Below are 15131 nucleotides of genomic sequence, written 5' to 3'. Positions count from 1 at the left end.
AAAAAAAAGAAAAAAGAATGAAAGTCTTAAAAAGGAAAAAATAAAATGCACTGTGCCATTTTAACATTCTAGCAAACCATCTGAAAAAGCAGGGCTAACTCAAGGAGCTATTAAAAGCCTCACATTCATTAACTGAAGGTAAATTTGTAAAGCATTTCTACGAACACGAGTTGAGACAGCGATGCCTGCGCTGCCTGACGTGTGGGTAACATTAAGAAGACCATCAATCCTCACATTTCAGGCTAGCTGACATTTCCAAACCCTGCACTGCCTTGGCATTTAAGTGCAAACAATGATCATGCAGAAAGCACAAGAGAGACATTTCTTCTGTTCCACGGGCAGCAGACATTATAACAGTATCTTCACCAGGAAGAAAACTTTTATTGAACAGATGTCTCTCCTATTTCATTCTCCGTGCTGAGGACTGGGTTCAATCCAATTTCCTCCCATAACTCAGACCTCTCCACTCTAAATTTTTTCCCAAATACTTGATAAGCAAAGCCTGCATTCCTCCAGCTGCACTGTCCATGCGGAGAGCAGCTGTTCTACGATGGCAGCTGCTGGGGAAGGCGAAGCACTCATAAATTAAAACCTGGGTCAATTAAAGGTCTTATACGTTAGGATCAGGATCTAAGTGAACTCTGAAATAATAGCTTGAAAGTTGTTAGCAGGACGTGCCTGAGTTAACACTTGCTGCTTACGCAGCGCCTTTCCTTGGTGTGTGTATCAAATACACCCTTCCCACTGTAACTGCATGAAAACCCGGGTTAAGGAACTGGCAGTGGCCTGAATTAGTGAAGATTAAGTGGTCAGACACCCAACAGGACACCTTTGGGCTGGAATCAGACTGCTTGCCACTATGGCCATCCCTGCATCAGTGTGGGAGAACCATTTTTGTTTTCATCTCTGGACGTTTATTGACACAAACTAACATCTACAAGCCTACCTTAGGAGAATTACTACTGAAAAACAAAACAGCCAGAAGTCCAGCAGATACAGATATCCTAAGTAATTAGAGCAGGTCACAATTAGCAGGCAGCTGCTTCGGGCTTTTTTTTTTTGGTCTATATGGCTGTTGTTTGTTTTTAAAACCAAGTTAAGCAAAAAGCATTTAAGTAGCACGACCATAGTGGGCAATGCGCTTTGTACCCAGGTTCCTAGTGATAAAAGCCACTGTTTACAGAACACACCTCCTATTATGAAAACAAAGAGTTGGAAACAGTTTCTGAAGCTGCTGAAGGCCAGGTAGGAGCTGCTGTTACCTGCAGAGTCCTGCGCTTGTTGTCTTCTGTGTGGATCCAGGCTCGCAAAGTCAGTTCTGTTATGAATATCTGAGCTGCCTTGGCGAACAACACAGGAGCCTCAGCACTAATCATCTGTAATTAAACGTACACATTTTTTGAAGTTACTATTGAGATTCCGATGCAGCAAAGCCGTAGTCAAGGTAACTGCATAATGTTACACAAATCTGAATGGCTGCGTTGTTTAACAGTGAAGTTTGGGGAATTTCCCCATCAGTGGATCCACGGGTCTGACAGTCCAAAGAGCCTCCAGTCAGACGCAGTGCCAAAAGTACTGACCACACATACAGTTTGTCTTCAAAGCCTGCTTCTCACACACCTGGGCAGGTGCTACCTCTTGGTGTTGGGTTATGTTGAGCCAGCACCTTGCAGCTCTCAATTGCTGGGTGTACTCAGCTGTGGGCATCACCCAGCAGCTGCTGCTGGCAGTGCTGGGCACACGCAAGTGATTCTGAACGAGGACAGAAGCTGAAGAGAGCCTGGCCCTTACTTTATAGTTGCAACATGAAGATAATCTGAAATGAATGTAGAAATTGCAAAGGAGGTTTGGAGACACAGATAAAGACCATGCGCCTCACCAAATTCCTTTCCCTTAAAAAGCGTCTCGCTCAAGTTTTGCTCACGTTGAGCAGTTTCATTATTAGCTGGCTTGGCATTAGTGCTGAATCCCCAGTACAGGCTTCTTAAATAACACCAGAAGGGATGCCAAAGACTCTTTTCCCTCTTAAATCTCACCTTCCCTTCATTATCACAAGCTTGGCACTCGCTCACTTCAGACATAAATTGGGACCTGAGGGGGTTGGGCTCCTTGTGGCCGCAGGCTGAAAGAATAGCTCCCTTGGACAGGGAGACACAACACACCTTTTCCTGACTCTCATTTCACATTTAAAGGCTGTCCTGGGAGAAGGATGGTGTCACATTGAGAATAAGAGTGCAATCCATTCTTTTCTCTCTCAGGAGAGCCACGTCCGATGGACTCTTCCTATTTAAACAAACAGGAGGGTTGGAGCAGTGCAAGACTCAACATGCACTCAATCCTCCCCCCTTGCTTTTCTGCTGCTAACCTTTCACCAGTTACTTTATCAGATACAAAGATTCGGCTCAAGTATCAGCACCAAACCCATGTTACCTACCCAGGTTATTACTTTTCCACAGAACAGTGCAGCAGGTTTAAGTGCTATCACTGTCCAGGTTCAACCTTCTACAGCTTTGTGAAAGGAAGAGTGGAGAAAAACAAGGAGACATGAGAAAAGATGGTTCAGCACTAGGAAAAAAAAAACAAGCAGCCAGGAAACACCCGGAATTATGCAGCAGATTGGTATATAGCAAAAGAAAGCAGAATTGAAAAAGTCTTCAGCAAAGATCCCAAGTGATCTTGCTTCCCCACTTCAGTTTAATTACAGCAGGCCAGCTAACGGTGCATTCCAGTAATTGTTCTGTAAAGTACCTTAAAAATAATGATAAACAATGACAACAACAAGTAATGAATTGCAAGGAATTATAGCTACAACATCCACCAAAAGGGCCATAAACACTTAAGACAAAAGCCAGGAGAGTACCTTCACATCTTCATCTAGCTTCATTATCTTCTTAATCCGAGCCAGGGGCAGCTCCTGAACCCTGAAGTCTTTCTGCAGAGAGATCCACATTTGAGACAGAGGTAAGAAAAGTTAAAACAAATCGGCGTTGTTTGAAACTGAACCAGCTAAAACTCGATAGAAATAACTCATGTTCTTTGAGGTGTGGCAGTTCCTCCTCAGATCTGAGCATTCCCATCCGCCTCCCTGTATTTCATACAGCACAGCAGTACCTCGGCCTTCTGTCAGACACTTGCATTTACAGTTTCACCTCAAAGTTGAAGTCCTTCTGCAGAACAGAATGTTTCTAAAGTTATAAATAGATGCAGAAATGTGTATTTGAAGCAACTAATTCAATTAGGTGTCTTAGGACTGAGAAAGCAATGGGATTTGCAAGGACTCACCAGAGGTAATGAAGGCAAATAAGAGCTGTGTTGCCATAGGATGAAATCTCTGCTCTACTCGCACTTCTCCGCTGCCCAGTACCAGTTTTAGTGTCAAGAGCCCTGCAAAACCTCGTCCACTCCCGTATTTAAATGGATTTCTTGCCATTTTCCAGCAAAGGGAACTGCTGACTCAGAACAGGCTAAGGATGGTTTAGGAGGCAGCGAGGAGAGGAAGCCATCGCTGCAGTGAATCACCCTGCCCTGCTCACTGCTGGCAGCTGCTCAGCAACAGGGATGCACTGAGATTCTCTGCACGGGGATGCCAGCACAAACCCCTGAGAAGATCCAAGGGGTGAGGGAAGCTGCCGAGCTCCACTGCAGCACTGCCCTCCCTCCTCTGCAGGTGCAGAAGAACAAAAAATCCACGCTGTGCAGCCACCAGGAGCCCCTTCAAAGAGGGAGAAAGGTAAGGTTATGTCCACTGCACCACGAGCGCAGAATCCCTGCGCACAGAGGGCTTCCACAAAATGTCCTCTCCACAAAAATGGCACAAAAAGTGAAAGGAAACTCTTCTCTCTTGGGAAGAGAGCACTGCGAGACATGTAAGTGAAACAAAAGAGGAAAAAAAATACTGAAAATGCCATTTTCTACTAAAATAAAGTACAGAAGCTGTATGTGGTACAGGCAGCGCTCCGGCAGGGGGTACGTTATTAATTTATGTAGGAAAAAGATAGATATGGATATATATTAGAACACACCAAACCTTTCTGCTCTCGCTCTGGAAAGAATCTTGGATGCGGTACCTGCAGCAGGAGGGCAGAGCCCTGGAGTGGAAGGACTGGGAGAGGGCAGGCAGGCAGGAGCTGTGTCTGAGCACATCGGGGTGGCACTTCCCACCAGTCACCATCACATAAACAAGTCGGGAGGTTGCTAGGGCATGAAGAAATATCCCAAAGATTTCCTTGAGTTTATTTTGTTAAGCTCGTTCCTTTTTAAAGTGCTCCATGAGCTTTGGGCCTCAAGGAAAGATGACGACAAAATTCTTAATTCGTGAAACTCGTAATGGTGTTAATTATTTCACTTCCAAGAACAAGAGAAGTGCAAGCAGATACTTGCAGCTACAAGTGCACTGCACAAGGTGCAATGCTATTAAAACCTTCAGAGAACAGAGACAGTGGGAGAAACCAGAGCAATTTAAAGAGCCTTTATTCCTTTAAGGCTGACAGGCAAATGTCACATAAATCAAAATCAATACGCCAGTACCGCGGTGAAGGGAAGCGTGACCACGACTGGCTACTGCCCAGCACAGCTAACTGCAGACACCAATTCTTCATCTTTTCTTTTTCCCAAATTAGGTCTCAATACTTTCCCAGGCCAATTCTAGCTCACTGCGGAGCTGCGATGCTTGTTTCAGCCTAATTCTGCTTCCTGCTTCTCCAAGAGAAAGCTACAGCCCCTTGTCCTGCAGGACAGCCCGGTGCTCCCAGCTCTCACAGAGCAGCTCCCTTTTTCCTTCCCTGCATTCCAGCCAGTGGAGGCACGCTGCAAACGCCCCAAAGCAGAGAGCTGTGCAAAGCAGGCCTTCCATCACAGCTGCTCCCACCTGCACAGCACAGCACACACAGATGAGCTCCGAGGTTACTTCCAGCCACGTGCATGGCAGCACAAGATGCACACGGATGTCAGGGTTTGATCCTGCTGGGAACTGCCACATTCAGATGTTCTGCACTAAATCCTCTGCCCTGCTATCTCTGCTCCAGTGTCTCCAGTTAATTTCCAGTGACTTCCTACCTTGCCATGCGATAAATAGCTTCACATAGCAGTTAAAAATTAAGCTGCCCATACTTGATAAGCTGTGGAATAAACCCCTTTCATGTGGAGACAAAGACAAACTACAGCTCTTGAACACAAGAGTAAAAGAAGAAAGTAATTAATTCTGGTTATGCATACAAAATTCTACATCTGTTTCTTCAATCAACTATCTGCACGCAGGCAGAAAAAAAAGCAGCTTATCTTCCAACTACTGGATTGGGGTTTTCACTTTGAAGAGCCCGTCTTCAACCAGAGCTCTTTTGTTTTCACTCGCATTACAAGCTCAGGATGTGCCTGCAGGACTGCTGCATCACAGCCACCTCTCCATCTCTCTCAAAAAGCCATTTTTTATTATATGCCCTCGTTCTCAGGCACATCTCTTCTGGGGATGGAAAAATAGAAGCTACTTAGTCCAATTCCTATTCTCAGCCTCTATGTGATTTTTTTTTTTAATGAAATGTCTTTAAATTAATGAGGCACGTGATAACGATGCATTTGGCATTCAAGTGATTTTCAAGACTTCAGACTTGTCAAAGGAGGCGGTTCTGAAAAAGCATAATTGTTCTATACAGAAAATGAAAACCACAAATTCATTCACAAAATTGCCACTGTCTGCCAATAGCCAGATGTTTGAATTTATAAAGAGGCAGGGGGGGATTAAGAGTGCTCTTACATGGAAGTAACTCTCATCACTTATTTTGTATCACCGGAGTTGAGAAGCAGCAGAGCAGCCTGCGCAGCACAGCGCGAGTTACAATTCAAATCCCTCAACCTTCTGTTAGCTCAAAGCACTGAAGGCAGCTACACCTGTAGACATTCTGAAATGCACCACGGGCTCTTTAGCAGCAGTGTGACCCACTGAGGCACTCACCACTGTGAGGTTGCGGATCTCCTCCATGACGCGGGGCCAGAAGGACTGCAGGCTCTGCTGGGCATCGCTGCTGCTGCCTGTGGCGAAGCTGCCATCTGTAGACATGCTGGAAACTGGGAGAAAGCAGAGCAAGCATCAGTAGTGAGAGAGGGATGCAGGCATCCACAGATCCCCTCCGAGTCCCGGGGCTGCAGGAAGAGCCCAGCCTGGCCAACCAACAGGAGAACTGCCAAGGAATGCCAGGCCACGTCTCAGAGGTTATGAGTATCTTTACGTGGCTGCTGAAAGTGGGATATTTTTTTTGTTGCTGTTTTTGTTTTTTTTTTTCAAAGATTGTAGAAGAATACATAAAAAAAGGAATTGAAAACAAAAGTTCTCTCCCCATTCCCTTATTAGAGTTCTGTCTTTTCACAGGCACTTACAGGGCACAACCAGTGCTCGCTCACAGCCCATACTGCAGTGTGCACCAACATTTACTCTAGCGCTTCTTACAGCCAACAACAGTGCAGAATACAGCAGCAAATCCCCTCAAGGTGAAGAGACGATGTCAAGGTCAGCCTGGTATTATTTCTAAAAAGCTTAATTAAACAAATTCTTCTGTGCCTGGTAGAAAGGTGTCATTGTGCACAGACCTCGCTATCTGGCAGCACGGCAGGAGCCCAGCAGGCACCATGGAGCAGGCAGCCGTGCCCAGCAGGGTGCAGGACCTGATGTTCCCAGCACAGAAATGTTTGGGTGGACACCAGAGGAGTTGGTGAGCACCTCTTGAGTGAGCACAAGCACGGAGCCCTGCGGCAGTGATGCTAAATGCTCCTGGGGACACCCCAGGCAGCTCTGAGGTCCCCACAAGACGACAAGAAGTACAAAGAAGACATCTCTGAGCTTCTCCTCATGTACAGCAGCTGTGAAGAGAGCAAGGGTGATACAGCTTCCATAGGGAAACACCTCCAGAAGGGCAGAAGACAGCAGCCCACGTTCAGCTGGGACACGAATGGCACAGCTCGTGTTGCTGCCAACCCTCAGCCCTTCCCCGGGCCAAAGGCAGCACAACAGCAGAGTCCAGCACCTACAAGCCCAAAGCGAGGACATGGCACGAAATCCTATGAGCTGATGAGGGAGAGGGACGGCGCAGCACCTCCTGCAGGCTGTGCTCCCCAGGCAGCCTGTGGGCAGGGTTCTTTCCCTTCAACCACCCTGGGAAGGAGGAGCTGGGGGGAATTTTGACAGAGCACAGCAAGGAGGAGGGGACAAGACCACAGTGAAACAGGTGCTAGAGACAGGGAGAACTGCAGGCACCTATGGAAATCAGTGACTGACAAGCTGCTTGATGCCTCTTCAACAATTATTTGCATTATAATGCCATCCTCCTACAGACGAAGATATTTCAAGTATTTATAAGAAAATACAGAGATAAATATTCTTATGAAAATTTAAAATTGGCCCTTGATTCCTCCCCATGATCTGCTTTGTGAAATACAGACAAAAAATAGTGTAGATACACACAAATAAAGCTAATCCTTTCTACCTGGCAATATTTCAGCACTGACACTGGATGGGATCCTTGCTGCAACTGGAGATGCCATTCATCCTGGTGCCACGCCAAATCACTTCTCAGGCCTGACTCAAAACCACAGATGTCTTGCTTTCAGCCTGCTTAGATGCTGCACTGGAATGCAACAGAACCCTAAGAAGCAATAGGTTAAAGATGGAGCAAAGGGGAAGAAAGCTCTGGCATCAACACAGCATTACATGCAAGGGCAAATGAAGCATTAGGTGTAAGCCTCTGTCACTCATCCAAACTGGGAAGGAGGAGCTGGAAACGGTTTGCTTCGGTCACCCAGAATTTAAAGGGGCCTCCTGATGAAGGCCGAGAATTCCCACCTGCAGAGCACACACAGCACTGGTTTCAGAACTGCAATGGAGAGTGACTACTGAGAAGTGAGAGGAGATTGCCTCCGAGCAGGCAGAAGAACTGCCCATAGTCTGGTTTCTTCATAAAACTTACAGAAGGAAATAATGGAGACTCTGAAATAAAAGCCTAAGTCTACTAAGGCATTATTCCAGTTCTTAGTTCCCACTAGGAGAGATACATAAGGGACCTTGAATATGCCTGCAAGCATTAGAGGAAGACTGTAAAGAAAAAGAAAACAGAAAAACCCAAACTTCCATGCAAACCCTCAGCGTTGGCTCCATGAAACCAACTTCAATAACAGAACCATTCCTGCACCATTAGGTAAGTTCCTTCACCCGGGGGAACTGCGTTCCTGCGTTTTAAGAACGCCTCCTATCAGGAATAGCAGCAGCAGAAAAAACACCCCAGGGCTGGAGATAAACCCCCTGAGCTAGTGGGAAGGCAGTCCTGTGGGCTCATGGGATCAGCATCTCACCCTGTTTATCTGCTTTGATACGCAGGGAACTTCGACAGCACCCTTCCACTTTGCTTCCCCCACCCCAGGACTTCCTCCTGTGGATCCCCACGAGCTCCAGGCTCTCCCACCTCATCCTGCTGCTGAATGACAGAGGCTCAAACCCATCTCACATAACTCCACTCGGCACAAGCAAACAAATCCCAAAGCCCAAGGCCCTCAAAGCACACACCAGGTAAGAAATGGCCACGTAGGAGTGGGCTGCATCCACCCTGACACCATGCATCCCCTCCGAACAGCCCCTGGGTGCCCCGTGAAGGATAACATTCTGTTTCCAGACACAGGGAAAAGGAGGCCAAAATGCTGAGGCCTGGGCATAAAATGCCTGGAGGTGATTACAGAGCAGATTAGCCAGCACATCTCAAGAACCAAGGCAGCAACACTTTGCAATTAGAGCTTTTCTGCTCACCAGAGCAGAACACCTTTTGCAGACGTTAAACTTACAAAACCCTGTGGCAGCTGACAAGTGCTTAAGGACCTCACTTCGTAGGAGCACAAAGCAGCCATGAAGACGCTGCTGCTGTCTGTGGTTGTTTTGTTTTTAAATAGAGCCCCAACAAGGATCTTTCTTTAATGCCTGGGAAGGGGAAGCAGCCAAATGAAGCCGTCTCCCCCTGGACGCCTTGATGCACTTTCAAGCAAGAAGTTGCTACTGGCAACACAAGCTGCAGAACAGCTGCAAACTAAACTCAGAGCTCTGGGTTCTTGCAGTTCCACCTGAAAAAGCTCCTCAGCTGGAAGAAGTGGCCATAGAGGGCAGGAGCCGGGGCACTGCCACAGGGCCAGGCACAAAGACAGCCTCCATCTCCCACCTCCAGCCCCAAGCAGGCCATGCCCAGCAGCAGCTGAACAAACCAGGTGGGTGGAGAGCAGATCTAAATGCGATTTATCCAAATATCTGAAGGGATATGCAAAGTAAGAGCGCCAGAGGGACGCGCTGAGAAGCTGTGAGGCTCTCAGGGAAGGAGGAACCAGCCCCCACCACCAGGCATCTGCTGGCAGGTGCTTTGCATGGCACAGCGCTGCTCCCAGCCCGGCTTGATGAGAAGGAGCCCATTCTGCACAGCGCTCCATGGCAGCAGCGTGTTCCTTCCCAGCACCTTCAGGATGTGGCTCAACCTGCAGTGAGATGGAGGCTGTAAAGAAACAAGGCAGAAGCACAGACAAGTGCTGTGCCTCAGCACCCTCAGCTGCAGGTACAGATGTATTGGTTTTAACTGAAAACTGCCTCTGCACGTCCTCCCCCCATCAGTCTGTCACCATTCCTCTGTGGAATTACCACCTCCACAGACAGGGCTTTGAAGAACCACCACCCAAAAGGCCAAACGACTCTGTTGGTTTTACACTTCCTATCACACAAACTCATAGAAGCCTAATTATTAGGAAGTGGTGTTACAGAAAAAAAAGCAGCACTGCGTCTCCTTTCATGTTACTACTTTTTGATATAGCAAAGAATAAAAACCAATGCCTCTGCACACAGCAAAACCCTGAAGTACGAACGGATCCACAGAGCTGAAAAGTGAGCATCTGGAACAAGCTCTGCTCTGACATTCAGCACTGCTTCCAGCGTGATGCTCTCACTGCAGCGCTCTGTTCTGGGAGCCTGTCCCTTGATTAAAAAGTAAGATGTGCACAGCCCACTTGCATATCTAAAGAATGAGCTCTGCCTAGCAAGAAGTGCCAGACACCTGATCCTGCCCAAATCAGGAGGAACAATCTAGCGACGCTGAACTAGTTTCACAAGAGGCACATACAGGTTTACACGAATCCAGTAACACATTTCTGTAAATGGTGGCAGAGGAGGAGCCTTCAACGTCTGACAGCCACGTGCCAGCACCCCCTGTGAGATCCTGCTCTCATGATGGCCATTAGGGCATCCGAGGGAGCAGCAGAACCCCAAACAGAGCATCAATCCACTTTGGAATGGGCTACACCAACCCTGAGCCTGGGCAGCCTTTGTGATGGCCGATGCTGAGCTGGCAGCACATCTGCATGCTGCAAGGAGCTGCGATGCTTTGTGTGCCATCGCATCCCCTGCGACCTCACTTCAAAACAAACCTGTGGAAGTTGTGCCAATGGGCTGAAGTGCTGCCACTGAGATGCCTCAACTCACCGCGCAGCTCCTCTGCTTTGAGAGCCACTCAAGATAACACAGGTAACCTTCTAATTCCCATCCAGACCTCCTTTCCTGAAATAAGGTCACATTTATTGCAATTCTAAGGAGACGTCATGTCTATACGCAACAGTTTTTGAAGCAAAATCAGCCTTGAACAAAACCAACCAAACAAAAACCAAGCAGGAAGCACAGATAACAAGCAGGACGTCCCAGCCAAGAGCACACCCAGGCTCTGCACAAAGCATCCAGACACACAAGTACTTAATGCGAGTGATCAGAACACAGCAGCACAACTTCACTCCTTGCAGCACACACACAGGGTCTGCTCAGAGCACCAGAAAATAAACGTCAGGTGAGCTGAATGGATCTGACTGATGCTCAGAAAGGGGCAAAGACAGCAGGGTCAGCACAGTGACGCTCAGCACGTGGCAGCACCAGCGATGCTGCTGTTACTAAAGCATACGAACAACCACCTTTAACTGTGGGTAATAATTACACATCAAGTCACGGCAAAAATGCAGGCCAAAATCATTCACCCAAGCGATGTGGGAACTCCATTTCTGTAGAACAGTCCTGCAAAGCCTTGCAGGCAGTGGGAAAAGGCCATGCTCACAAACCTACAAAGATTCTCAAGTTCTGCTCTCGATGAAAACAAACTTTCAACCTCTTAGGAGCAAATTCCAGAGGTTTCTGCATAACCACCATAATTCAAAACAAGCACTTCCTTCCAGTGTGCCATTATAAGAAGCTTCTGCAACCCCTTGGTTTATTTTTAACCTTGCCTTCTTGCAGCATTGCACACGCAGCTGGTCCCGTCACCCCGTGATGTCGGCATGGAGGATCATCCAGGGCTGGATAAGGTGTACATTTGTAGATTTCTCGTTTGATAAAATGAAAATTGACCACGACAGACGGGGTGGTTGAGCTGGACTGTTACCTGTGGAGGATACAGAGCGCATCTTGCTGCAGGTTGGTAAGAAAAGGCTGCACATACAAGTCAGAAAGGGCTGAGCTCGAGTTGTTCTTGCCTTGGGGCAGAAAAACAAATAAGATGACCTCTTCAGGTGCCTTCCAGCCCTTTCTTCTTGAACTATTTAGCAGAATATATTTTATCTTCAAAGCACTGTTTGAACATTAACTCCCTCGTACCTCTAACTCATTACTTGTTTTCATTCCTGCGAGGCACAGCGTTTGATTTAAGCCCAAATCAGCCGCAATGCCAAGGAGAGGCTCTGGATCTGCATTTCTACCAGCACCCAACTCCTCAAACGCAGCTCCACCGGGACGTGGCTGGGCCCTGCCCACCAGGCATGCTGCCCTCGTGCCCCATCTGCCCTGCACCGACCCCGTGCCCACTGTACTCCCAGCACAGCCCCTGCCACCTGCTTTGGGCAGGCTGGGGCTGGAGGAGCAGGGCTGGATTCGAGGCGGTGCTGCAGCTCCTGCAGAGGGGAGGTAGAACAGAGCATCCCATCGGCTCCATCCACACAGAGCACAAACTGACCAGACAGCTTCTCCTGACACGGAATTACAGCCCAGCTTGACAGAGCTGCACAAAAGCTTCAACGAGCTCCAGGCTGTCACTGGATGAAGAGCTGGCACTTTCCACGCAGGCTGCGCAGGACGAAGCCACAGCGCCGTGCTGCCCTGGGGTGCAGGATGGGAACAGCCACAGCACTGCCCTGTGCGTCACCCAGAGGAACCACAGCACCTTGCTTACTTCTGTACAGGACACAGCGTGACCCAAAGGCAACGGCCATCACAGGAGGTGGGACGGGGCAGCCTCAGGCTGCTGTCAGCTGGCTTCACTCCTTCAGGACAGGAAGATAACAGCAATCACACTCACACTTTTACAGAAACCTGAGGTCACTGCAGTGCACGAGCTACCTGACAGCACTGCTAAAAGCCACCACACAGCCGTGCACACAGATACACCAGGCTGGTATCACAACCCCCAGCAGCACCGCATGGCACAGAACTGAGCTTCGGCTTGAGAGCTGCCTGCCCACAGCTGTACTGAATCCAAAACTGGGCTGCAAACCTTCAACCACCACGTGGAAAAGAACGCCGGCAGTTTTCTTTCGGAAGGTAAAGCAAACAAAATAATCTGAATTGCTGTTTGCGTTGGTTATTTTACTCCCTTCTTCTTTGAATGAAAGAGCACAAGGGTCATACTTGATATTTGGTATTTCAACAGTTAAACATTATTAAATAGATGCTCATCTAGGGCAGTTGTGCTCCAGTTTTAATGCAGTCTTAAGCGTTGCGTGTTTCTTTGCTCATCTGCTGCACTTTTAGGCTCAGTCACCACCGTCCTGCTGGAGAGGGAGGAGGGCAAGGCAGAAAGAAGGACTGAAAGCACACCTAAACAGCAGCAGATGTGTGAACGGCAAACAGGAGGTGATCACAAACCCTTGTGACAGCTGTAAGCAGAGGGAAAGGCTGCACCAGCTTTAAGCATTGCTCCTGAGAACTTTGCTGCTCTTGGTAGAAAAAGGAACACACGGCTTTTAGGGGCTGCAGGGCTCTTTGTCCTCCAGGGATTATTAGAACACTCGATGGTCTTATTTCCTTCTTTACTCCGTTTCATAAATTAAATTAACAAATGGCATCCCACAGAAGTTAGAAGTAATTTTTGTAACACAGGCTCAAGCTTTCAGCTTCCCAAGGTCAGAAAACCTCACTTAAAGCACAACCTACGGTGCTCAATGGCCAGGCAGAACGCTGTCATGAGGCCTTTATTTTTTTTTTAACGATCTCGTGCTACAAACATCCAAATCTACACCCTTGTGGGTCACCTTCAATGAATAAAGAAGACAGCTGAGGGTGACCCACTTTGACTCATCAGGCAGTGACCAAACAGGACAAGGCAACAGGAGAAAATCCCCAAAGCGAGATCTCAGCAGGCAGGAATTCTTGGGTTCTGAGCAATACACAACAGGAGCTTCCTCAGCAGTGCCCAACGTTTGGTCACACAGACAATGCCCCCACAGCAGTTCTTTGGCCACTATGAAGCACAACAGCAAAACAAGAAAAGAGCTGAAGTTAACCAGACCAATCTGATTCACTTCCAGTGCAGGCAGCCCTATTAAGCTGCTTCCTGTACCCACACCACTGGGATACAGATGTCACGCTGCATTACATAAATACCAGATCCCAGGCCAATTCAAGGAACCCAACAAAACAAACACCAGCACCAGCTCTGAAGGTGACCTCCTGCAGGCACCCACCAGGCTCCGGGTGCCTCAACCCATAGGCAACAGCTTCCCACAACAACCCTGCATCCTCTAAGCCTCCCCTGCTGGTGCTGCCAGCTGCTGTAGTACAAGAAATAACCATGGAAAAGTCCTCAAATGAAACCTAGGGCCTGGTTTGTGGGCCTGCTCAAAGCAGGGACCTTTGGGGCATGGAGAACACACGCCAACCTCACAGAGCAGCACAGCTGGGACATGGGAACCTTCCCTCCATTCCATGGGTTACCAGAAGGTCAGAGCGGGCAGAACGTGTACACAAATCCCTTTTCAGTGCTGGAAGCTTCATGGCTTCTTTTTTGCTGTTCTTCTCCCAGGAAGATCAAGCAGCACCTACTGCTACACATCCACAGCTCCTGCAAGCTCAAGATCCAAAACACGACGAATGCTGGGTGTAATGAAGGCTCTGGCTACCTCTCAAAAGCATAGAGGAGTTGAATACATCCAAAATACATGGAAAAAACCAGCTTAAAATGGCTCATATCTACACGTAGAGGCCAGCAGTGACCTTGCTGGCAGCAACACCCAGATGCCCACAGCCGCTTCAGGTGCTGCTGCTGCTCCACCAATGACCTGGAGCAGCCACTGGTACCAATAGGGGATGGTTTCTCTCTGCCACTTTCAGACTTGAAGCCACATGAAGCCACAGAAAGCTTGAGGAAGGGCAATGCTTCTCATCAGCTGTAATGGAATTAAAATACCCAGTGACGCTCAGAGGCTGCAGCAACTCCAAAAGCACTCAGGTTGCAGCCAGAGCCCAGTGTGGTCCCTCAGTTACAGGTGGCATCACCGAGGCTCGAGCTCAGGGAACGCGCCCAGCTCTGACATAAGATGCACAACATAATTACCTCCAGTTCTGAGAACAGCAATTCTGAAGCCAACAATTTGCAGCTGGAGAACAAAAAGCCCTGAAGTGGGCTCAGAGCACCGGGTTGTGTCCTGCAGCCCACCGGCACCGCAAGGACGTGCCAGCAGCACCCAACATCCCGCTGCAGTGCAGGAATGCCTGCGATGTGCACTTACTGCTGAGCTGCACACCATTCCCCATGCCCTCGCTGCCCTGGGCGAGGGGAGCAGCTTCATTTTTCAACTCGCATTCTTTTTTTTTTCCCAGCCAAAGTGCCGACAACAAACTTTGTCCTTCATTCCGGAGGCCGGGAGCCGCGGCTTCTCAAGGTCACTGCTGGTGATGTGGGGAGGCCTCACTCGGGCACTGGGCTGCAGCTCAGCACCGGCTCCAGGCCCAGGCTTGGTTCCCCGGGGGCTCCCCGCTCACCCGTGTCGCTCTCGGCTCGCTGGCCGTTCCGTGTGCCCAGCGGCGCTCGGCCTCTCAGTGACCTTCAGTGTTCGGAGGCAAACGGGAGAGAAAACAAAAGGGCTGCGGGCAGGAG

At 48.6% G+C, this 15131-nt stretch overlaps 1 protein-coding gene across 3 annotated transcripts; it reads right to left on the bottom strand.

Annotated features, from left to right (window-relative positions):
- Positions 1–1181: 1181 nt before the first annotated feature.
- LOC104910397 (nuclear transcription factor Y subunit gamma-like) lies at positions 1182–12481 on the bottom strand. Of its 3 annotated transcripts, none has more exons than XM_010709108.3 (4): positions 11267–12481; positions 5948–6060; positions 2861–2932; positions 1182–1376 (listed from the first exon to the last, which is right to left on the bottom strand). In XM_010709108.3, exons 1-4 carry the CDS (start codon positions 11322–11324, stop codon positions 1197–1199), a joined length of 423 nt encoding a protein of 140 aa, XP_010707410.1. In that variant the 5' UTR covers positions 11325–12481; the 3' UTR covers positions 1182–1196. The 3 variants fall into 3 exon arrangements, with proteins under 3 accessions (XP_010707410.1, XP_010707411.1, XP_010707408.1); XM_010709109.3 differs by having other exon boundaries at positions 11272–12476; XM_010709106.3 differs by lacking the exon at positions 11267–12481 and adding an exon at positions 7473–11242.
- Between the last annotated feature and the right edge of the window lie 2650 nt (positions 12482–15131).

Source organism: Meleagris gallopavo, chromosome 3 (genome assembly GCF_000146605.3).
Source record: "Meleagris gallopavo isolate NT-WF06-2002-E0010 breed Aviagen turkey brand Nicholas breeding stock chromosome 3, Turkey_5.1, whole genome shotgun sequence".
Classification (NCBI taxonomy): Eukaryota; Metazoa; Chordata; class Aves; order Galliformes; family Phasianidae; genus Meleagris; species Meleagris gallopavo.
The sequence above is the reverse complement of the archived record's forward strand: the minus strand, read 5'-3'. Positions and strand labels throughout refer to the sequence as shown.

Coding starts and splice junctions, on each gene's coding strand:
- LOC104910397 (XM_010709108.3), bottom strand. CDS start 11,324: ATGCCGACATCACGGGGTGACGGGACCAGCTGCGTGTGCAATGCTGCA. Junction 2,933..5,947: donor AGATCCGCAACCTCACAGTG/GTGAGTGCCTCA, acceptor ATCTCTCTGCAG/AAAGACTTCAGGGTTCAGGA. Junction 1,377..2,860: donor AGCTAGATGAAGATGTGAAG/GTACTCTCCTGG, acceptor GTTTAATTACAG/ATGATTAGTGCTGAGGCTCC.